The sequence below is a fragment of the Toxotes jaculatrix genome, chromosome 15 (assembly GCF_017976425.1).
Source record: "Toxotes jaculatrix isolate fToxJac2 chromosome 15, fToxJac2.pri, whole genome shotgun sequence".
NCBI classification, from domain to species: Eukaryota; Metazoa; Chordata; class Actinopteri; family Toxotidae; genus Toxotes; species Toxotes jaculatrix.
In genome coordinates, this window is record NC_054408.1 from 4,319,711 (window position 1) to 4,343,366 (window position 23,656).

The window sequence follows — 23,656 nt, forward strand, 5'->3', positions numbered from 1 at the left end:
CTTTTTTTGCCCGAAAAAAACGCCATACTATACTATGACGTTTTTTATGACATTTTGAGGTAAAATTTTTTTTTGACTTTTTTTGGCCGATTTTGACGCCTTACTATACTATGACGTTTTTTATGACATTTTGAGGTCAAAAATTTTTTTTGACTTTTTTTGGCCGATTTTGACGCCTTACTATACTATGACGTTTTTTATGACATTTTGAGGTCAAAAATTTTTGGGACTTTTTTTGCCCGAAAAAAACGCCATACTATACTATGACATTTTTAATGACATTTTGAGGTCGAAAAATTTTTTGACTTTTTTTGCCCGAAAAAAACGCCATGCTATACTATGATGTTTTTTATGACATTTTGAGGTCAAAAATTTTTTTGACTTTTTTTGTCCGATTTTGACGCCTTACTATACTATGACGTTTTTTATGACATTTTGAGGTCAAAAATTTTTTGGACTTTTTTTGTCCGAAAAAAACGTCATGCTATACTATGACGTTTTTTATGACATTTTGAGGTCAAAAATTTTTTTGACTTTTTTTGTCCGATTTTGACGCTATGCTATACTATGACGTTTTTTATGACATTTTGAGGTCGAAAAAAATGTTGACTTTTTTTGTCCGATTTTGACGCCTTACTATACTATGACGTTTTTTATGACATTTTGAGGTCAAAAATTTTTTTGACTTTTTTTGGCCGATTTTGACGTCATACTATACCATGACGTTTTTAATGACATTTTGAGGTCGAAAAAAATTTTGACTTTTTTTGCCCAAAAAAAACGCCATACTATACTATGATGTTTTTTATGACAGTTTGAGGTCGAAAAAATTTTTGACTTTTTTTGCCCGAAAAAAACGCCATACTATACTATGACGTTTTTTATGACATTTTGAGGCAAAAATTTTTTTTGACTTTTTTTGGCCGATTTTGACGCCTTACTATACTATGACGTTTTTTATGACATTTTGAGGTCAAAAAATTTTTTGACTTTTTTTGGCTGATTTTGACGCCTTACTATAGTATGACATTTTTTATGACATTTTGATGTCAAAAAAATTTTAGAATTTTTTGGGCCGATTTTGACGCCTTACTATACTATGACGTTTTTTTATGAAATTTTGAGGTGAAAAATTTTTTGGACTTTTTTTGGCCGATTTTGACGCCTTACTATACTATGACGTTTGTTATGAAATTTTGAGGTCAAAAAAATTTTTGACTTTTTTTGGCCGAAAAAAACGCCATACTATACTATGACGTTTTTTATGACTTTTTGAGGTCAAAAAAATTTTGGACTTTTTTTGGCCGAAAAAAACGCCATACCATACTATGACGTTTTTTATGACATTTTGTGGTCAAAATTTTTTTTTGACTTTTTGTGGCCGATTTTTACTCCTTAGTATACTATGACGTTTTTTATGAAATTTTGAGGTCAAAATTTTTTTTGACTTTTTTTGTCCGATTTTGACACCTTACTATACTATGACCATTTTTATGACATTTTGAGGTCAAAATTTTTTTTGACTTTTTGTGGCCGATTTTGACGCCTTACTATACTCTGACCATTTTTATGACATTTTGAGGTCAAAAAAATTTTGGACTTTTTTTGGCCGATTTTGACACCTTACTATACTATGTCGTATTTTATGACATTTTGAGGTAAAAAAAAAAGTGACTTTTTTTGGCCGATTTTGACGCCTTACTATACTATGACACTTTTCATGACATTTTGAGGTCTTACTAAAATATTGATAGTAATATATTAAAATGTTTAATTTTTACCGGCTTTCACCGCTGCCTCCATCCATTATCCGCTTACAGCATCACACAAACAACAGCAGCCGCTTACTGACAGATTTGGTCTGTCCATGCAATGTCGGACTTCTTAAACAGAAAAATGAGTACAGTACAGTTAGTACAGTCTACACAATAACAAGCCATATTGTCACAAAAACCTTTTCGAACATTGGCAAACAAACACATATTTGCATATTTTGATGCCTTATTTTAATTGTCTTATTTTAATTTTTATCTTATGGCACTCTGCACTTTTATTGTAAAGCACTTTGTGATCTTTTATCTGTGAAAAGTGCTTTATAAAGTTTACTTACTTTCTATAGTAAGATGTTTTCTTTTTTACATTTCGAGGTTTTACAAAAACATGACTTTTTTGTAAAACCACAACCTTTTTAGTATTATTTAGGCTGATGTTAGGAACGCTGTTGCGGTGTGTTCTGTGCTCTCATAGTCCGTTTTTTGCGGGAATATTAGGCTACAATTTTATTTTGTTTCATCTCATTTTTCTGTTTAGAAAGTCCGACATTGCACTGAAACTAATATTTTGCATATTAAGGGGGGATATGAACGCACCTTCCCAATTTGAGCTGATCACTTTCTCTACTGAAATGTGATTGGCTCAGCCGCTCAGTCAGTCATCAAACTGTCAAATGAAAACAAGAAAGACGAACAGGGTAAATTAAGAAAGAAGCCACCTGTAGTTTTACTGGTCATCTTTATTCTCTATTTAATGATAGTATCACCTGCCAAGTTGATGTGCGACTTTACTGTTTACACAGCGGTTAGATTTTTGCAACACTCAGTGTCACTCAGTGTAAAAAAATGTTATTTGTAACAGTAAATTCTGTACAAAAACAGAATATTGTTAATACAATTTTTGTTATTTAATGTTCTATTTTCTCTGCTGAGTAAATAAAGAAACAAAGGGAAAATTGGTCAATGATAGGGTATTGCACTTTCAGGGTTTCTTGGACCTTACACATTCAGACAGAGCAGAAGAACACACAGAACAGGGCTGTTTAATAAGCAGGATTTGATGGCATTCGCATTCCTACACTTATAAAAAGCAATTCAATGTGGAAGTAATCCAAGTATTCAGAATACGTTACTCAGATTGAGTAATATAATGGAATACGTTACAAATTACTTTTTTGGGCATGTATTCTGTATTCTGTAACGGAATACATTTTGAAAGTAAACATAGATAAATAAACAAAGTGTTTGAGTATGCATAGTATGTGTGAGCATATGTAGCTTACTTTAGTACACTCTACTGAGTGTATAGCACTCCAAACCAAGCTTCCTGGCTGAATTTCAAACCTTTTCAACACCCTTTTCAACACTGATACTGCATTTTATAGGGTAAAAAAACGTCCCAACCACCGGCCGGGAACAGACCATTTGTTATGACTGTTAGTCAACAGCTCCGCCTTGCAGCTAAATTGTGTATGACAGCCAGTAACTGGAGAGTCATTGCAGTGTATTACAATTTTAAAAAATAAAAGCAATCTTTGGAAATTTAACAATCCACTCATAATCGTCCATAATATAATCACGATTAATCAATAATCTATTTTTTTCACCAACCCTAGAATAAACCCTTTTACATGTTTTGATTTCTCATGAGAGGAGGCAGAAACTGTTCATTAAGAAGAAAGAAGCAGAAAGAATTTTTTTTGAAAGATAATATTGTTTATAGTAGACATTTATTTTCTTACCCTCTTCAGTGATCTCATGCTCACACCAGCTGATAAACCACGACTGTTAAACCAGCTCCTGATCCTGAAAACGCAAAATGAGACTGAGAAATAAACAAGTGCATAACTTTCATTGTACAATTACAGAGAGGAAAGTTTACTCTCAGCGAAGGGGTGAACTTATTGTCTGGATTTTTTTTTCAACATTTTAAAAATGACAAATGAAATCATGTTCAATATTTGTTGTTTTAATAATAATCTGTTATTAAAGTGCCTCAGAATAACAATGAATGTGGTCTCTGGTTCCCGCTGGTGCACAATCTTTCTTTCCATCAATAGGTGGCAGCGTTGATCAGGTCATTAAAGACAATAATGAGGAATTTTATTCCATGGGTCAAGATTTGTTTCTTTGATTTTCAAAGTGTTGATTCGCCCACTTTACAAATAAACACGTTCTCATTTATTTCTAGTGCCATCTAGTGATGCAGATAGTTGTGGTTTAGTGGGTCGAGGTTTTGAGAAATCCGTCTCTGAGATTTGTGCCTCCGGCTCAATGCAGAGGAGGAAAGTGTAACAAAATTACACTTCCCTCCGCAAATAAACATAAAACAATCTGCATGGCTCGATTCCAGAGATTAAGTGAAAAACGTTTCGTGTTCTTTGGCTGGACCAACCCTTCAACTGTCATGGCGTACTTGAGAGTTTCATCTCGTCTCGTTCTCTCCAGTCCAACCAATACAACAGGTGCAGATTCAGTCTGCCGTACTTGTGATTTGGATCCTTGCACAACTGTAGTCAAGATGTCTTTGTCAAGTCCAGGTCAACTCCAAGTTTCGGTACAAAGCAAAGGTCAATTCAAGCCAAGAAGCAAAGGGTATCAAATTAAGTCCCCGTTTCTTTCCAGGAGCTTTTTTAAAAGATCAACAAATATGAAAATCAAATCGTCTGTCATCCAAACATTCAGTCCGCGCCAGTGGAAGAAAACAAGAAAACAACCAAACCAATGTGGATCCGGTGTAGAAAAACTTATCTGGAATACAACTGTCCCGCTGCCTTCACACTTTCTTCCCTGCAGACATACGCTGTCTGGCTTTGGGCTGCGCTCTCTCCAGGCTCTGGTTGCTGCTGTTACCGTCCCGCTGTTTCTCCAGCAGCGGCACACAGGTGCATCCCACTGCGACGGACACGTAGATCTCGGTGTAGGAGTGGCGGCCGCCCACGCAGGAGCCCGTTCTCCTTAGGATGACCGAGGGAGCGTAGACCGGAGTGCTGCGGTACCGGTCGCTCTCCTCACCGTACGGTCCGAGCAGGCAGCCTTTACACAGGCAGTAAGCCTCCGGAATGTAGCGGGGATACCTGGTCGGGTCGTACGAGATCCTGCAAAGATGAATTCAGCAGACTTTAGTAAAGAGTTTAATAAAGTATGTCTGCAACATTTCTGTAGGACACAAATGTTAGATGTTAACTTTCAGTGTTATTTCAAATCAGAAGCACAATTAAGTTTAATTTAATGACTATTAAGCAGAAAAGCTGCAGCTTCACCCACAATAACAGCTGCGTGAAAGAAACACTTGCATTAGCAACACATAATGTAAAATACTACTCCGTTTAAGTTCCACCTGCTCATACCTGTAGGCCCAGGGGGAGATGCTGAGCAGGTTGACCGGGAGGCGGGTCTTGCCGTCGGTCGTGGACCGTGTGGTGGCTGGGCAGGTTAGGTTCAGTTTGTCCTGCGGCTCCAGCTGCAGGGCGTGATGGAAAGCGCTCATCACTCCGACCGCGAGCCGCCCGAACATCTGCTCCAAGATCTCCTCCGGCAGGTCCAGGCAGGACCGGGTCCTGGTGGCCTTCTTGCGTACCCGGCCCGCCCCGGTCGACCAACCCAGCAGCAACACAGCCAGGTGCAGCAATAGCAGCAGGACGTGGATCCGACGCGGCATCGCTGTGAGCTTCTCGGTACGGCGTTGTGCTAAAACGCCTATCTACTGCCAAATGTTTCCCAGCGCGCTATCCTTTTCTTTCTTAAAAGATGGCAAGTATATTATCAAAGCACAAGTGACCCTTGTTAATGAGGCCGCTTCTACAGAAAACAGGTTACTTCCCTCAGTTATAATCCAGTGAAACGTTGGAAGCGCTGTAAAGCCAGCGGCAGGCGAACAGTCCACAGTTCTGGCGTGGAAACCGAGGCACAGGCGCGCCGCCAGGGAAACATTTTGGCACTACACGTTCAGAGTGTCGCCAAGAGTAATAATTGTCTTAGAGTTATAAGTTATTGCCGCACTGGGAGTTTTACACCTGCTGGGTTGTGCTTAAGACGAGAAAATGCCACCAAGAGCGTTTTCCTGTCGCTTTTCTGCAGCGACGCGTGCGTAAAATCCCATGGAAACGTCTGTGCGCGCAGAAACTGCGTGATCCACCATACAGCACCCAGAGCAACTCTGAATCAGACTGAAGCACTTGATAATTTCCCGTCTTAAATCTACAGCCCCGGTAATAAAAGAGCCCAGCCTTCATGAGAGCAGCTCCTGACGGGAGTGGGAAGTCCAGACTGTTGCCTGTGCACGCTCTGCTGCTGGATCCTGGCGTCACACCAGACTCTACTGAGCACTGGATCCAGCTACGAGTTAACCACATATGGCAAACTCTGGTTTCACACAGAAATGTCAAGGTCGAACAGTCACAAATGTATTAAAATCCCCTTTTTCTCACTTTTTTTAATTTTCGTTTCCATTGTCACTTAGTGTGATGTGTCCTGTGAGTTTATGTAACTGAGATTTATGTGAGCAAAACCTTTAAATTATATTATACTTATAAAAAGCAGTTAAAGTTTAATTCAGTACAGTTTACACTAAACTAAATCTTTGACTTGATCTGCTACCCTGCAGAGGAAAACTTCGTCTCGCTGTTTTCTGTATTACAAAAACTGTTTTCTTAATACAGAATGTTTTTATCTGCAAATGAAACACAACTTTTTTCTTGAGTAGATAAAATATTTTTCCTTTTAATTATATAATGAACAACAAAGAACTGAACGAACAAGAAAATAAATAAATATTATACTGCAGATAAACATTTTGGAATAAGTACAAAATGGAAAATGTCATGAAGCAGGGCCTGAAAAGGATGTATAACAGAAGTCTGGTATATAGTGTTGATAGACTTTCCAGAAGGTTCCCAGGCTGACACATGGAGACACACAGTGCAGTCCAAAAAAAATTTTTGGACAGTGATATGTTTCTCATTGTTTTTGGCTCTGTGCTCCAACACTGGATTTACAATGAAAAGGTGACGATGGGGTAAAGATGAAGACTTTCAGCCTTATCGGTTTTTGGTGAGTGTTCTCATCCATACTGGATGAACTGCACAGGAAGTCCTTTTACTCTTGAGAAGAACATTGTGTCCAAAAATGTCGCTGATTTCTACACACTTCATTCAAAATAAATGTAAGCACATTCAAATTAAAGTTAAACGTCAACACTCTTTGTAACTGTTCAGTTTCCGATTCATTGTGCTGGAGTACAGAGACTGCACTGTAATCAGCTTCCTCCTTTCATTCCATGTTTACAGGTATTACTGTATTAAATAAATATTCATATTTACCTTTAAAAAAAAAAAAAATCAGCACTACACCTTTCTGTTTTTTCATGCAAAGTGAGATGTAAGGCAAAGTTGACCAACCTCTTAAAGACAACTGACCCCTGGACTGCCGATGTAAACAGTAAACAGTAGTGGAATAACAGAGTCACTGTCTGTAATGTCCATGAAAAATAAAGTCTTTATCCTGTAATGTTTATGGGTTTTTTATGTAGAGCTGAGTTGAAATGTTTTGGTTTTGTGGTGAAGCTTTGTGTTCTTGCCTTGCAAAGCTGACAAAAGAGAAAACGTTCAGTTAGACTCAGCAGTGGGTGGGGCAGAGGGTGGGGCAGAGGGTGAGGCAGAGGGTGAGGCAGAGGGTGAGGCAGAGGGTGAGGAGATGGAAGCAACTACTCCGGCAGCAGGTCGTCTCCCAGCTCCTCATCTGCAAAGTCGTCATCGTCCATGCGCTTCTTGGCTCCCGTCTTTGGTCTCTCCATCTGGGGCCCCAGTGGGTCCACATAGGACGCATCTACACATGAGAGGAAAAGAAGGTTTACTCATTATAAAAACACTCTGGGCCCTTTTTCCTGATAACAGTCTAAGAAGTGACAAGCAGTTCTACAAACACTTAATTTGTATTTTCCAAATCAACACTTAAGAGCAGCAGTGGAAAAGGTTTTCAAAGTAAAAGAAGCAATGTCCTCACCTAGTTCTTTTGGGCTGCTGGCCTCGTAGGGCTCATTGGAGGCAGGAAGTGACCTCATCTTCGCGCTCAGCCGCTCTCCTTTAGTGCTGTTGCTGCTGTGGCTGCTGTCTGCACAAAACACATACCCACACTTGAATTGAAAACTGCACCATGTAATCGTTCAGCAGAAGACCACAGCTGACCGGTTTGACTTGTCATACATTCATGTACATTTTGTGGTTCTGTCTATGTTTATCTCGCTGTTACACGACAGTGTCAGACCTGGTACAACAAACTGCCATAACTCTTGGTATCCTAAACCCGACTGCATAAACTCAAAACAGCACAGAGCTCAAATTGAAACTAAGCTTGTTTTTCCCACATTCTGAAAAGTCAACATGATGGAGATGTGAGACTTTCATTTCACAGAGACAGGTTATGAAATGTGTGTGGGTCTGACGTTCCCCCACAGCACAACACAAATGTGTTAAACTGAACTGATCTTAACCGCAGAATTTTTTAAACACCTTTAAATATATAGAAGTCGACATTAGGCTGAATGTTTCAACCACCTGCTGATTCCTTTTAGCCATCTACAGCATTGTGAGTTCTCTACTTGCTCGTTAAAATGCACTGGGTTCAATCCCAGTGCATCCTTCTAGAGTGCCCTTTAGCAAGACATCGACTAACAGCACCAGCTCTGCTCCTAGCCATCTTAGACTCAGAGCTGGTACTCTTCCCAAGATGTAATGAATATGTTGGAGAATGTGTTTACGCTCAAAGCTCAGATGACAGACTGGCAAAGCGCTCTAGTGAGGTGAAGGACAGACGTGATTACAGACACCAGCAGCCCACATCTGGCTGCCAGGTAGCCTTGGACACGGACAAGAGCAATGGCAGAAAGCTGAAAAACAGGAAGGAGACGGAGGCCAGATATTCCACCTTCCCTCACAGACTCAAACATCTCCCACGAGGCCTCACAAACTGCTGGCAAACCAAAGCCTCTACTGGAAAACTGACTCTTTTCTCCATGTTTTTTTTTTCTTGGACACTCTCAGTGGCATTTTTCTTTTATAGTACACACCTGGGAGACATGTAAAAGAAGGATGACACGACAGGTTGAAAGCCAGACCTAAAATTAATAGTGTGCAACAGTTTCCACAAATAAAGTTGCAAAGAGGTAGTTTCATACACCTCCACAGCAAGAACCGCCAGAATATTTCTGCGAGGGGCTGATGGGTTGTTCATGTAGATCTATGTTTAGCAGTATTGATGAGTCAATGTTCTGGCTTTTGCAACGTACTTTCCTGCTCAAACCTATTTGGAAAAACCCTGAGATGAAGATTACATGAGCACAAAAAGGGTCAAATACAGCCTTCAAAAAAGGGTTTGGATGCGTGAGAAAAATAATCTTCTGGCTCCCCAGAGCACACACACAATGTACAGTGCCGCACGTATGCAGAATTTACAGAAACGAGGGAAAAGTCTCAGGTGCACTAGAGGTTTTCTCAAATATCTGAAAGAAGGTTCGGGCGATCTTTCCCTCTCTCCTCTGTGGGAGCGCTCAGTGCAAACACAGACCGCAATCCAACATCACAGCTGCCTGTCAGAAGATTTCTGAACCAGGTTCATGTGTTTGGCCTGTAACACTATAGCATAGTTTTTATCTTGTGTATTTACTTTTTGAGAAATCTGTTCTTAGGAAGTTACTTCTGTAGTGTCTGTTCACAGCTCAGAGGGTTTTAAGTAGCAGCAGGATTTGCAATTCTTTCTTTCACAGTACAACTGCTACTCATGCAGTACTTTTATGTATAATAACACTGGAATAAATAAAGGGAAGTGTTTTTCTAGTGGAACCTGGCACACCCAAAAAACAGAAGCAGAAGAACGTATGTTATTGCTGCGGTTAGAGGCCAGTTCAGCCCAGTTATTTTCACTTTTTAAATTTCCAGCGATCCTCAGCCTATTAAATTAAAAGTGAAAGAAGAGAGATATTACTGCTCCATGGAACAAAATAAGTTCTATATGCACAAAGTTTATGTGAGTTCCTGCTAATAGTTCAGGTAATCACTAATACTGTAGTTGGTAAAGTCCCAAAATGATGTATTGCCAATTTAAAATGAAGTTTTCATGGTCAATTCTTGTGGAACATAACACTGCAGAGCAAGATCCTGGTGTTTCTGCAGTGACACAAAGTGGGCACAATTAAATTTGTTTTCGCAAAGCAGACAAAAATATATAGTTAGAATAATTTCTAACTGAATCAACATAAAACCTAATCCAGTAAAGATTAAATACAAATTTCCAGTTTCATTCTTGAACAGTTCATTAAGCTGTGGATTTATCGCAGATGTTTTGAAGAAGGCAACAACTGAGAAATGATTGGAATGAAACTGGTGAGCTCTAGTTTTCTAGATCTCCTTGTCTAAGTCTCTTATGAACAAGAGGCTAGAAGTGCAATTTTATAGCCCCACAGGTTTCACTTAATTACCTTTGAGGAATAATCTTACATAACTCTCCCTGAGTCCAACAGTGGACTGAGTTGTTTAGACTCAGTATGTGAGTCCAAACTATCTCAGTCTATGAGATACTGGGCAGCAAAGAGGAAGCACAGTGAGAATACAGACGAAGATTGGAAGAGCCAAGGAAACAGACAGAAATAGACATTGGACTGAAAATTGTTGTACACAAAGAGAGAGAAAAAGATAAGCAGCACAGAGAGAGAGAGGCAATAAGTCTGCTTTATGAAATGAGAACTCTGCTGGTATCTTATAACCTTCCCTCTCTCACCTGTTTTCACATCCTCTGTGATGCCTTAAGAAAGTAAGAGAAGAGTTTGGGGTTTAGTTAAACATCTTAAAACTGTCATAACCAATATTCAGGGATACGAAAGCTTGAACATGTAAGGCAATGTTGAAAACCCTCCACTAACTGATCCAGTTACAGCTCTGGCACTACCAAACTAGTGGACAATCAAAACACACAAGTTTGAGGTTTTCTAATCTGATTTAATCAGGACACTGGGGAAAAATGGAAGTCTTGGCACAGGGGAGCAGCATACACATTAACAGGTGTCTCATATATATATTTAACTACATTACAGGACACCATGGACGTTCAGCTGCACAGCAGAGCAAAGCTGGGCCTCGTTACGGATTTTGGCTGCTTTCTAGTTTGTCTGGATTTCGTTTGGAAGTTAGTGATGAGCCAGCTTTCCAGTGCTGCAGCCAGTCTAGAGTATGTGCCTATATTTGCTGCGGATCTGTAGTATAGCACTGCCAAAACTGCACTCCTTCACTACTACATGTTGTTCATATAAATCATATGTAGCCTGTAGTGCTACCTTCATCCTGAAGCCAAGATGCACTAGCAGCAGTAACACTGGTCTGTATGCTTTGTGCCTTGTTAACTGCCAAAGGACTAAGTTTTACTTCTGAAACTTCATCAGTACTGAAATATTCAAGAAAACCTTTATGTGGAGGCACAATGAAATAATCTGAGTCACTTTATGAGTCTTTCAACCAAACGCTGACCAAAATGACTGCTCTGGAACAGCTTCTGTAAGACCCTGTCGTATTACGTAACATTCAAACACAGGATGCAGGAAATCAATCAACCGAGGTGGACTGTAAACCCGACCTGTAACCGTGTCTGACTTGTTAGTGATCCCTTTGGGATTAGAGGTGGGATTTGGGTGTGTAGCTGTAGCTTCTCAACGTTTCCTTTTAAGGATTTAAAAATGATGAAGGATTTGTAACAGAACATGGCTACTCAGGACCCAGTGTGGTGAAGAGGTATACCCATGATGCTGGCCTTCTTAGGAGAGGTGAGGATAGGTGTGGAGATGCCTAATGACCAGCAGCATGCGTGAACAGCAGATAGAAGAGAGAAGGAAGTGGTGATATACATGAACAAAAAACACTAAAAATAAGGATGAGCTGAACAGCATTGATTTTAGGCTTTGATTCTAATTAAAACCACCTGTATATAAATAATTGACCTCAACTCACCCTTGTGGCTGGGCATGTTTCAATACTATTGCTGATATAACACCTAGCTTCCTTACAGAGGCCAAAACATTAAGGAATATAAACTTCTGTAATGAAAAGTACTGGGGTTGGAAACATAGCCTTAGATAATACATGTACTCTGGATATGCAGTAGGTGTACATAAATGTTTCTACACATTGCTACAAGTTCCCACTTCTCCCAGATGTTTAATTTCCAAATTTTTTTTTTTTTTACTGTCAGATATCACAGGTCTAAAAAACATACAGTGTGTGGATATGGGTGCTCAGAATATTGGACCATGTGTTTCCACACCTACACACAATAGAAATCTTATGAGTTGTGGTGACTGACTCACCAGCACTCCCAGCGCTGCCCTCTCTGCCTTCTCTCCGACCTCTGGCACTGCCCTCCCGCCCCGACTTCACCCTCTGTAGGAAGAGAGAACAGGAATTACATTCATAAGAATTACATTTGCAGAAGCTATGAATTATAAAGAGAGATCTGTTTAACCTGAAATAAAAACATATATGCCTTAGCCATATACTGTTTTTAATCCGTTTAGGTTCCTAATGTGCACTCCGAACAAAAAGGCACAGACATTTCATGCTGGACTGTTGGATTGTGGTGACATGTTTTTCCAATGCTCAGCCGGTGTCGTTATTTGCTTCTCTCTTTATTCGTCTCTCCTTCTGTGTCTCATAAATTAAGTTTTACTGGCAGGAAAACTGTTTTTGAAACTAATACCATGTAACAAAAAGCTTAGTATAAACATTTAAATTAAAATTATTATAGAATTTGACATTTCGATATGAAAAACTGAGAATAAACGTCACAGTTGTAACTGAGTCTTACATTTCCAGTTTGCGGGGAATAAACTAGAATGGGAGTTGACTGCTGAAACCACAGCAACGAGCAGTCAACAGTAAAGAGACAATATTAAAAATACTAAAAACAAGGACAGGGGAATTACAATGAAAAAAATAACACTTGGCATAAACACACCATCAGACAGAACAGTGATTTCATCTTCTTCATATATTACTCTCTGGTTCCAATCATTCCCTCATTCATCATTTCTTAAACTATGCAGTTATATCAGTACGATCAGTTGTTTTTCGCTGTCACTCAGTCTGGAGAATTTTGGGATTAATGAGTCAGCCCTCTGGCTCGGTCTGTCTCTCTGTTTGTATCGTTTCTCTGGTCCAGCAGCGTCTCTGGGCTGATTTAAGAGCAGCTGGTTGTGATTTGACCAAGTCATCCATCTCATCTGTTCCTGGCTCTGATAAATATCTCCACACTGGCACACTGCTCCGTTACCCTGAATCTTCTTCGTAAAAAAAACTTGACTGACCCCAAACCACTCCCAGTTTTGTGAATCACAGGCCTGCCATGTTCTGCCATGCTTCATGATAAGGATGCAACGCAGAATTAATTTAAATTTTGTGTACATTTGGGGCTTTTGGGAGATTTTCTTACTCAGTTTTTATTCAGAGCGGAAAGGAATGAAAATCCTAAATCACAAATAAAACAACAGATGTTACAAAATATATTCCTGTCATCTTGGAATTACCATTTAAAGGGTTCAACTGATCACACACGTCAAACTTCTCAGGGGGTACTAATGAAGTGTGAAAAAAGTTGCATAAAGTCTTTTGTGTCCCCAGATGGAGCTGAGTGAAGTCTGGGAAATGAAACATGAGTTGTGGCTGAAGTCTACAAGTTTGAAAATGGAAAAATAAAAAAAAATCTGGGGCTGTGGAGATCATAAGAAGCAAGGTTACTAGACCCTAACATTACTACTAACATAGCACACCCCAAACTCCATTTAAGCTCATAGCTTGATGCTTTTTATGTCAACTGTTAATCATGAGTCCGACAGAGTTATATGCATCGGTCTCCAGATATTCTAGATTTACAAACACGCACTTCATTTCCAACATCAGAGAGGACAATAACCTTCCAGGATTCCTTCCATTCAGATGTTTCAGGTGATACTCAACAACCCAAACACCTGCATATAGCATTAGACCCGTGAATAATTCTCTAAACACAACAACAACTGTTTTAAATGACCCAGCACTAGTGTCAGCCAGGTGTTAAACAGCTGTAAAGCGCCTGCTCTCCTCTCAAGATGGTTTGATCTACGGAAAATCAACAGAGGAGAAAAACAGCTGTTTTTCATGCATTTCTGGAGCTGCGGTGACCACAGACCGACGTCGTGGCAAAAGGACAAGTGTATGTTTTCAATCCGCTTGTTCTTGTCCAGGAAAAGACGATGTGATGCCAAAACATTGGTGAGGAAAAGATTATTAATGAAAGCTCACAAAAGACCTGTACTGTATCACTGCAAAATAAAAAGGTCATTAATGAAGCTGCATCTGATCTATTACCAAATTCAATGCTATAAGTTCATATGCATCTGGACCCTTAAGTGATAATCCAGGATATTTTTAATCTCATCTCCATTGTCATTGCAGAGCAGATGTGTTTTTACACTAAAACACTGCAAACAACTATTTTAAAAGTAAACTGTAAAGATGTGAGAGCCAAGACAGACGTACTTGTTCTCTGATCTCTTTCATCTTCTCCACCTTCTTCAGCTTGGTGGCATATTCTTGGACTTCCTTCAATCCCATGTCTGTGCACAGCCTCACCAAGAAACGCAGACCTGAACACAGACAGACACGGTTTTTCATTTTGTTTACGCTCTGATCTGTGGATTATCTACTGTTTTTCAAGAGAGCTGTTCAACATTGTGTAACAAACAAAATGAATTACATTCCACATTTTCTGGAAACTGGCGGTGGATGTCTTTATACGTTTCCAGAGCTTTCTGGTAGTTTCCTGTTTAGAAAAAAAGAAAAGGATCTATGTTCACAACTTTAGCAAAGACAGGCTAAGTCAGTGGTTCTGAAACTATAAAGTTAAACAACCACTAGTCTTTCCCCACACTCAGGTTTTTGTTCCAATCAATGAAGAGCACACCAGACTTGACTCATTTAATCAACTGATCTCAGTCTTCAGACAGTTGATTGGTCAAACTGTGTGCTCTTCATTGGCTGGAACAAAAACCTGCAGCCACACGGCCCTTCGTGGAACAGTTTGGACACCACTGCCCTAGATCATAATCTGAGAGCCTACTCTTACATGATCTGCTTTTCAGTGTCAAACTGACAGAGAATACACAGTTATATGTTATTTTCCAGAGGCATGAAAAATGAGACTGCATTCTCACCACTTCTTCTGTAGCAGCTTGCCACCATTAGCTGCCACTTCACCTGTGTTGGTCTGAGAGGCACAGCAGAAAGACATCCACTCAGTATGAACACACAACTCCACACAGAACGTTTTTTTTTTTTTTACATTTTATTTTTTTTTTAATCAATTCTCAATTCAGCTGAAAGGCAAACAAACTCAAATTATCTGTCCTCTTTGTTCAAGTGAAAAAAATGCTTCCAGATGACAACAAGCTTTGAGGCTGATGAAAGAAAACTAACAAAACAAGCTAAACAAGATGAAATAAGACATGAATCACTTAATTTCCCAGTCAGAAAAGTGTAGAAAAACACTCTCTGCTGAAACTACCATCAGTGTTACACAGATCCATTTGGTTAGGGTTAGTGTTATCATGCTATTATTTTGTGAATTACTGTAATTGTAACTGAATTACTGGTTACTTACTGTATGAGTGTGGCTCTTTCAAAGTACTGAATGGCCTTTTCACAGAACTGAGTCTCGATGTAGTACGCCCCGAGCCACTCAATCACATCGATGTTGGAGGGGAAGTACCTGAAGGACTTAACAGCAACAAACCAACAACATCAGTGCACTGATATAAACCTTTTCCACTACAGAAACCTACAGACCGGTAACTGAAACTTCAGAGGTTACAGGTCGGTAAGTTCCTGTAGTGAAAGAAGCCTAATGGGTGACCAGTGCTGAAATTATTAATTAATAATTTAGTCTGTACACAGATAAGCATTCAATTATAATTCTAGTACCTCGTAGTAGTACTGGAAAGCCTGGGATTTGTCCCCCTCGCCATCGTGCAGCTCTCCCAGTTTGGCCAGTGCCTGGGGGTCGGTGGGAGCTACACTGATCATCTGCATCAACCACTCGATCGCCTGCTGGGGATCCTCCAGGAGCTCGTAGCTGAGACCAGTGTGTCAAGGACCAACAGATGCTCACATGGGAAGGGGTCGAGATGCAGGTTTGCATCCCTAAACAACAACTACTGAGGTACAATTGTTTGACAAGCACTTTCACAAATATATTTAAAAAAAACAAAAAACAAAAAAAAAAAAACGACACTTGTCGGTTGGATACAGGTGGGCCAGCTGGTACATGACTTGGGCACTGTTTCTCAGAATGGCATGGAGCTTCAGGAAGCAGTCCAGAGCCTCCTCCAGACGATTCAGTCTCTTATAGGTTAAACCTGACACAAGTGGGAGGGGAAAAAAACTGTCAATCGACTTACGGTCGATGGCAACTCTAGCCACTTTAAAGCAGATACACATAATACTGTAACAATAATAATGTATGAAAACAATGTGTCGTGGGCTCATCTCTAACGGCTGAACCATATTAAAACCATATCAGAGGTCGTATAAATCAGAGGTCCTGAGAGTTTATATGTACACTAATGTACTGTTACTATATTATGAAGGCAGGTGATACCCAGGTTGTAGAGGGCCTCAGTGCAGGAGGAATCATTCCTGAGTGCTTCTTTGAAGAACTCTGCAGCCTTTTCGTAGTCCTGTTTGACGAACACGGTGTTCCCCTTGTTGGTAAGTGCTGCTGGGTTGTAGCGATCAGCGCTCATGGCGAGATCAGCGTATCGGTCAGCATGGTCATAGTCCTTCTCCTGTTTGAGGTAAAGATCAGAGGGAAGCATCAACTGGTAGCAGGTTGAAACAGATAATAGAGGCTGTGATTCAGCCATCTTTACGACGGTCCTGTTTCTTTATGTTTGCGGTGTTTAGTCACTGAAGAGTCTTACCAGGAAGTAGAGGAAAGAGAGGTTGGTGGCTGCAGCGCTCTTCACTCTGCTGTCCTTCTTCTCAAACATTTTCAAGGTTTCAACTGCCTGATAAAATATTAAAGAAGCCATTTTACACAATTGGCTTTCCTCTAGTTTATTACTATAGTACTGTATTGACTGTGGTGAAAGCCAGTCTCCCCAGTATGTAAAACACCTCTGAATATATAAACCAATGTTCTTACCCAATTTGAACTCAAGAACTCCGTTTTCCAGATGCTAATTCAATTATGAGATTTGCGGTTACATATTCTTCTGATCAACAAGTATCAGAATCACAACACACAAAAAGAAAATCCAAACAACAGAAATTTAGGAATTCCAAAATAATAATTAAATAAAATTAAATTAATGTGCACCTGCTCAAACAAAGTTATGTCCAGCATTTATTATGCAAGATCATGACTATCCAAAAATATAATTTTTTAAACTTTTACCCCAGAAATTGGTTGTCATTCCAATGTTAGAACATTACGTACTAGGGAGATTTTCCAGCAGTGTTAGAATGTAAACATTTTGATTTAGACAAACCACCAGCTAGGCAACAGCTGCACTGATGCTGCAGCTTAAACCACCACCACCACCATCACTGTATGTGGACAGTCTAAAAGCACCACACACATGCATCAGGTGTAAAGCCCATGGGTACAAAACAGCTGGCTACTTCAGTGTAACTGGAGACACTATGGAGCTGCTCAGTGTCATCGGTCCTCTAATGTTGGCCACAGAACAGCTCCACTGGCACAGCTGTGTTTCCTTCCAGCTCACTGGTAAATTATTGGTTATAACTTCCTTCCTGTCCCCAGTTTTTCCTGTGGGTCTGTGGGGTTTAAACCAATAACTGCTGCTCCCAAGTCTCTTGGCAGTGCTGTTATATGGAAAAGGCATGCTTGAGTAGTAGAATGTCAAAGGGGGAAAAAACAAACAACAACATAATCTAAATGTGAACGTGGAAACAGAGGGCACACATACCTCAACCTTAGGCATGCAAATGGGAAGGAAACAAGACAAAAATCAAGAGAGAATGAAGGGCAATGATAAGGGGGAAATTTGAGTCTGATGCTGCTCTACTAAAGCAGCCTTAGCATGAGAAAACTGACATATATAAACAGCGAACACAATGTTGTTTAAAAAAAAAGAAACAAAATGGAAAAAACTATCATAAAAGGACAACAAAGATCAGATCATACATGTTACATATGTTCACAGGGAAATACCACTCACTTAATGAATTTATAAATGTAACTGCTACTCTGAATGAAAAGGTATTTTTCAGAGTTCCCTTTCAAGTTCAGAATTCATAAAACAATCGCACAACAATAAGCATAAAAAACAAGTGTGTACAACAAATGTATTCTGTGTGCAAAGTCAGTCCTTAATTTAACTGGAGGTAAAACATTAACAGTGGTAGGTTAATCTTGTAGTTCACCTTCCTCTGCTCCTGTTGTGGGCCCTAACTGCCACAGAACAAAGAAATGAGATGCTAAAATTGAGTGGTATTGCCCTTTATGCCATTGAGACCAACACACTCACCTGCTTGAAATCCTTTTGTCTGAGATAGGTGATGGCTTTGTTGATCTCTAGATCGTTGGCAAGCTCAACGTACTGAGAGCTCTTCACCATGTCCACGCACCTTAAATAAAAAACAAAAAAAAACATACATGCACAACACTTTATGTATCGTATTGCTGGTACTGTACTGTACTGAGGTACATTGTATGCCCTCTGGTGTTAACACTAAGATGAAAAAAACAGTACAACAGTAACAAACCAGTCAAATCCAGCAGCAAAAGAAGTCTCAATAGCTGGAGCAATGAGCTTGGCTGCGGTCATGATGTACTTCTCAGCCAGGGCTTTTCTGTGTACAGTGTACAGAGGAAGAACCGAACAAGAACTCAGGAAATGAATGGTACAAAACCACATATTAAATCAACAGTATGATCAGTCTAATAAAAACACAGAGTGCACTGGTGTTTTCAGTAAGGAGGAGAAAGTGTCAGTGGTTTGACAATAATTGGCTTTTGCTGAAGAGAAGTGTGTTTGTATGTGAGGTTTTTCTTACAGATCTCTCTCCATCTGGTGCAGCTTGTCATTCTTAATGGCCTCGATGACCATATTTGAATTGGTGTCATCCTGAAAGAGTCAACATGACAAAGTTTAATTTAGGATGCTGAACGATCACCAACACTGCATTGTGACTATTAGTACTTAGTATTAAGTATAACTAATATTTTTAAAATAAAATTGGATGAGCTGACATGTGGTTACTCCTGGTCAGTGTAAGGCTGGAGGAGAAAAAAAAAGATTACCTCCCTGCAGCCATCAACAGCCATCACCTAATAATAAGCAGCATTTTCAGCCACGTAACAACTGAATTGGAGTTTTTTTGGGGATATTATAATTAGTCTTTAGAAGATGTTATAAAATATGCCATTCCCAAGAATTGTTCTGTAATTGGTCTTGGGAATACTGAACTACAAGCATTACTTGCAGCCAGAAAAAAAAAATCTATGGTGAGAAGCTGATGTAAAGAGGATCTCCCAAAAAAAAAAAAAAAAAAAAAAAAAAAGAACAGCTTGAAATTGTTTGGGAAAATTATCCTACCTTTTGAGAGAAAAAGAACATATTTTAAAAATGTAATTTGGAAAGGATGTCCATTTAGATGAATAATTAGTGAACATACAATGAAAGATATCACAGTGCAACCCACAGTGACTGAAAAACAGGATGAGGACAGGCAAAGAAAACAGACATTCACACATAGCATACACAGACAGAAAAGGCGGATAACCTGTTAATGAAATACTATAAGTTTGGGTTGGTTTACAAGTATTTATATATTACTGTAACCCACATTGGATGGGATGTACTTGTCTTCGTCATCAATGCCTAGAGGGACTGAAATGAGCTTCTGAAATGCATTTTTCATCCCCTCCCTGTCACCGATGGCGTAGTAGCACAGGATGAGGTTGAAGCCTGTCTTGATGTTAGGGCTCTCGCTCATTATGTGTTCGAAAGACGTTTTGGCATCAGAGTATTGGCCCAGGCAGACAAAGACCACGCCGATATTCTGCATTATCTTGATCCTCATTTCCTTGTGAGCGTTGGAGATCTGATCCAGTGCCATTCGGTAGAACTTGATGGCTTTGGCGTAGTTTTTCTGTTTGAAGTAGATGTTGGCCATGTTGACTTTCAGTATGCCTGGAGGAACAGCACAGGTGTAGTTTGAGGGAAAACTAGTACAACTGATACAACAAACAATATATTCAAGTCAAAGTATTTGCCAAGTATTTGGGGCTATTTCAACCATTGATGGTGGAAAAACAAGAATACATTGACAGAAAAAAAACGCTAACTACTGATTAAAAGAAACTCCTAGTATCCAGAAAGCTGGAGGGCCAAAGGCTCTGTTCCAGTCACGTTTATACTTCTCATAAAACACTAAAAGCTAAAGTCGTTTGGATCTCTGTACAGTATACTAGTATTGGATCCTTGTTAGTTAGCAATCTTTTTTGTTTTCCTGTGTTTTTCTTATTCCTGTCCATATGCTACAGATCACAAAATATTTTAAGCAGCAAATGCAGAGGTATGCCTTTTATTAAAACAATTTTTTAATGATGTCATTACCACGATGATTTGTACTTCAGTGTTGCTGTGTCAGACAAGAAACACAGTAGGGAACATCCTCTCCAGTTTTATTGGCATATTAAACACATGTGCATTCACGAGAGCAGCCATAGTATAAACACATCTGTCATGAGTAAAACTAAGAAGTCGGCTCACCTGCATTGCTGAACATCTTATTCTTCACAATGACCTGGTAGCTGTTTAGGGCCTCTGGGTACATTTCATTGTTTGCATACTGGTTCGCGAGATTGAGCAAAACCTGGTAATGACAGAAATATTCAATATTTCTAACTCAAATAATTAAAAAAAAAAACAAACAAAACAACAAGGAACAAAGTCAGGAACTGATTTCATAGAAACTAACCAGCATGCAGTGCAAACAGTTAGATAGATATATTCTAGACAAACTCTTTTACGTTCATACTAAGAGACTAACCAGTAAAACCAGGCTTAAAGAATGGGTTTCCCAGAGATGGTACTTAAGCCGTCAGACATGTCATTTCTGAGTATAAATGATCCATCATTTCATTTTCAGACACTAGAACAGACACTGATATGTAGCAGACTTACTTACCGAGTAGGTGAGGTCTAAATTGATGTGGTCCACATTGCCAGACTGTTCCCTCTGTCTTACCAGTGCTCTCTCCTTCCTCCCTGCCTCTTTGGCTTTTTCAAGAGCCTGAAGGAACACAACACACTGATTGAATCAATCCAGTGAGCTGACATGATGAAAATCACATCACTGTTCACTGCCTTGCCAGCCATTATTACTAAACGCTATGTTAAACAATGACAGTCTGACCAGTTGTAAGGCTCCCATGCTCTGTGCCATGCAGCTCTCTTCTATCATGTCATTCACTTTCTTCTCCAGGATCTTGATCTTCTCCTCAGGCCTGCACAGACACAGAAATACAATGTGTGACAATGCTGACTGAAAACACAAAGATTTCTCCAAATCAATCAAAAGACATGCACAGTATATAAGACATATATAGACATGTTGGATTAATTCACGTACAGTTCAAAAATATGGTATATTTCTGCACAACTGCACATATGTAAAACTCTAAAACTATCTGAAACTCTTTGAAGAAAAGCTGAAAAAGAGAAATGAGTTTAAAGAGTGACAACTCACGTGTCCTCATTCTTTGCTTCAAGTGGAGGTGCAGGACCTCTGGACTGACCGAGAGGGTCAAAGGTTGAGCCTAAAGATACAAAATAATTAAAAAAACAAAACCAAAACAAAAAAAAAAACACTTCCACACTGCAGACACAGCAAAACGAGCAGATTCAATAGTTAATAACTGATCACACAGTAATTCAGATTTACATATGTAGAGAGACTGAATCACTAAAATGTCTGTGATAGACAATTTATGTTTTTGATTTCTTAAAACTCACCACGGATCAAGGAGGAGGTGTAACCTGCTGCTCTAACAGCACTCATTGGTCGGGCGGCTCCATCCTGTCACATTTTAAAACAAAACAAAACACAACACAATATATGTGAAATATATATATTTCAAAATTTTCTTCACAAAACAGAGCTATTATAAATGTTACGGGGTGTATAAGGTTAGTGAGCTCTAATTAAACATATTGGCCAGTTGCGAACATACAAAAGTTTGCAAAACCTCCTGTAAAACCTTAAAAAAATAAAATAAAATATTTGGGTCAAATTAAAATCACTGCACATAACATACTGAGTGAGTGAGATGAAGTGCTTTGAGCTAACACATAACAGAAACTATGCAGGACCTTAAATGAACACTTGAGCGGTCAATCCCTCTCACCTGCACAGCTCCAGTCATGGGTCTGCCCACTGAAGAGGTCATAGGGATCCGAGACTACATGAAACAACAGGTATGAGATAGGTGAGAATGATTTAAATGTGCTTCCCTGTCAATATCTTTTATCATGTAATATGGGACAAAAACAGGTCATTTCCCATGTGAAATAACCTGCCAATTATTTACTTTATTAACAAATTAATAGTTTTTTTTCTATAAAATGTCTGAAAACGGTGGAAAAAAATCATTTTCTGTCCGTTGACTACTCGATTATTTAACTGATCATTGCAGCTTTAGTAAAAGTGTATGTTTGAAGCACTCCTCATTGTTATCTCAATGTTGTTTCTTCAGATTTGCCATTTTTTATCTTGTGATTTGTTTTCGTGTAGATTTAAACCATTGCCTTCAGCTGCACTGACATTTAAGTGTTAAACTCCCATGATACACTGAGCACTCTTCTCCCTCTCCTCATGCATTTATATCACACTGCTGTATATCGTAAACGGTCTTCTCTCTCCCTGTGCATTGAACCTACCAGATAATTAATCTGTGAAACAGAGGTTACACAGGATTATCGAATTACTGTCAATTTATCAAAAACTTCATACCTTGCTGAAAGTCTGCAGAGACCAAAATGTGAGTCTGAGGTGCTGGTTTTAAAAAGTTTTACTCTCTTTAAAATCAAGTCTAGTTCAAAATGATTTTTTTTTTCACAATACTTACTCCAAAGGAAGAAGCTAAAGGCCGAGCTCCAATGGCAGTGCCAGGAAATTTGGCAGTCATCTGGAAAATTGAATTGAAGACATGACATCTTTACATGGGTATTAACAAATGAGTGTAGTTAGGATATATCACTCCTCTCCCTCGGTCTCTCTATCTCAGACACACATAATCAAAATGCAGTCGGTACTCACCGGGGGTCTTCTTCCATGACTTGTCCTCACTGCTTGCTGAAAGCCCACATCATTTTCCAACTCCTTGAAATTGGTAACAATTGGATGATTTGCTCATGTAAAGTAGTTTTTATTCTTTGCACACCAATTATTGAATGCAAACGTGGATTTGTCAGCGCACAAGTATATAAATAATTTCAAATTATATGTGTTATCTGTTGTTTCTAGCTCGTGGTGTGTTCAGCATTAATTGTGTAATTATTAGTTACACCTGGAAGCCAACGGCTTTGAGCTAGGCAATGTAGCATAGCTGCTAACTCACCTCGGAGTCAAATGTTGGATTATAGTCGTTGTAACCGGAATAAAGATCGTCCTCCTCCAGAGCCAGATGCACATTTTCCATTTCTCTTTCTCCAGTGAGGCGGTGTAACGAAATGTTTATGAATATGGAAAATAATCACTTAACTACGCGACCTAGCAGCAAAAACTGTTTGTTGCCGTTTAGAGATTCAATCCCACAACCAAGACGAGCGTAGGTGCGAC

The 23,656-nt window shown here is 39.3% G+C and overlaps 2 protein-coding genes across 6 annotated transcripts; both read right to left on the reverse strand.

The window, feature by feature from the left end:
• Positions 1-4,428: 4,428 nt before the first annotated feature.
• On the reverse strand, positions 4,429-6,059 carry il17d (interleukin 17d). Its single transcript, XM_041056398.1, has 2 exons — positions 5,123-6,059; positions 4,429-4,870 (listed from the first exon to the last, which is right to left on the reverse strand). Exons 1-2 carry the CDS (start codon positions 5,431-5,433, stop codon positions 4,549-4,551), a joined length of 633 nt encoding a protein of 210 aa, XP_040912332.1. The 5' UTR covers positions 5,434-6,059; the 3' UTR covers positions 4,429-4,548.
• A 433-nt stretch (positions 6,060-6,492) lies between these two features.
• Positions 6,493-23,619, reverse strand: ift88 (intraflagellar transport 88 homolog). Of its 5 annotated transcripts, XM_041057938.1 has the most exons (27): positions 23,436-23,619; positions 23,135-23,197; positions 22,944-23,003; positions 22,224-22,277; positions 21,832-21,895; positions 21,566-21,635; positions 21,233-21,323; positions 21,005-21,109; positions 20,587-20,689; positions 19,658-20,004; positions 18,866-18,936; positions 18,575-18,661; positions 18,337-18,436; positions 17,776-17,781; positions 16,765-16,851; positions 16,443-16,629; positions 16,092-16,200; positions 15,767-15,917; positions 15,447-15,562; positions 15,001-15,053; positions 14,544-14,609; positions 14,327-14,433; positions 12,121-12,193; positions 11,555-11,602; positions 10,545-10,568; positions 7,776-7,883; positions 6,493-7,598 (listed from the first exon to the last, which is right to left on the reverse strand). In XM_041057938.1, the coding sequence occupies exons 1-27, from the start codon at positions 23,514-23,516 to the stop codon at positions 7,477-7,479; spliced, it is 2,553 nt and encodes an 850-aa protein (XP_040913872.1). In that variant the 5' UTR covers positions 23,517-23,619; the 3' UTR covers positions 6,493-7,476. The 5 variants fall into 5 exon arrangements, with proteins under 5 accessions (XP_040913872.1, XP_040913873.1, XP_040913875.1 ...); XM_041057939.1 differs by lacking the exon at positions 17,776-17,781; XM_041057941.1 differs by lacking the exon at positions 11,555-11,602.
• Positions 23,620-23,656: the final 37 nt, after the last annotated feature.

Coding starts and splice junctions, on each gene's coding strand:
- il17d (XM_041056398.1), bottom strand. CDS start 5,433: ATGCCGCGTCGGATCCACGTCCTGCTGCTATTGCTGCACCTGGCTGTG. Junction 4,871..5,122: donor ATCTCCCCCTGGGCCTACAG/GTATGAGCAGGT, acceptor TCATCTTTGCAG/GATCTCGTACGACCCGACCA.
- ift88 (XM_041057938.1), bottom strand. CDS start 23,516: ATGGAAAATGTGCATCTGGCTCTGGAGGAGGACGATCTTTATTCCGGT. Junction 12,194..14,326: donor TGAAAGAGATCAGAGAACAA/GTACGTCTGTCT, acceptor CTCTTCCTACAG/AGGGTGAAGTCGGGGCGGGA. Junction 11,603..12,120: donor GGGCAGCGCTGGGAGTGCTG/GTGAGTCAGTCA, acceptor GCTGGTCATTAG/GCATCTCCACACCTATCCTC.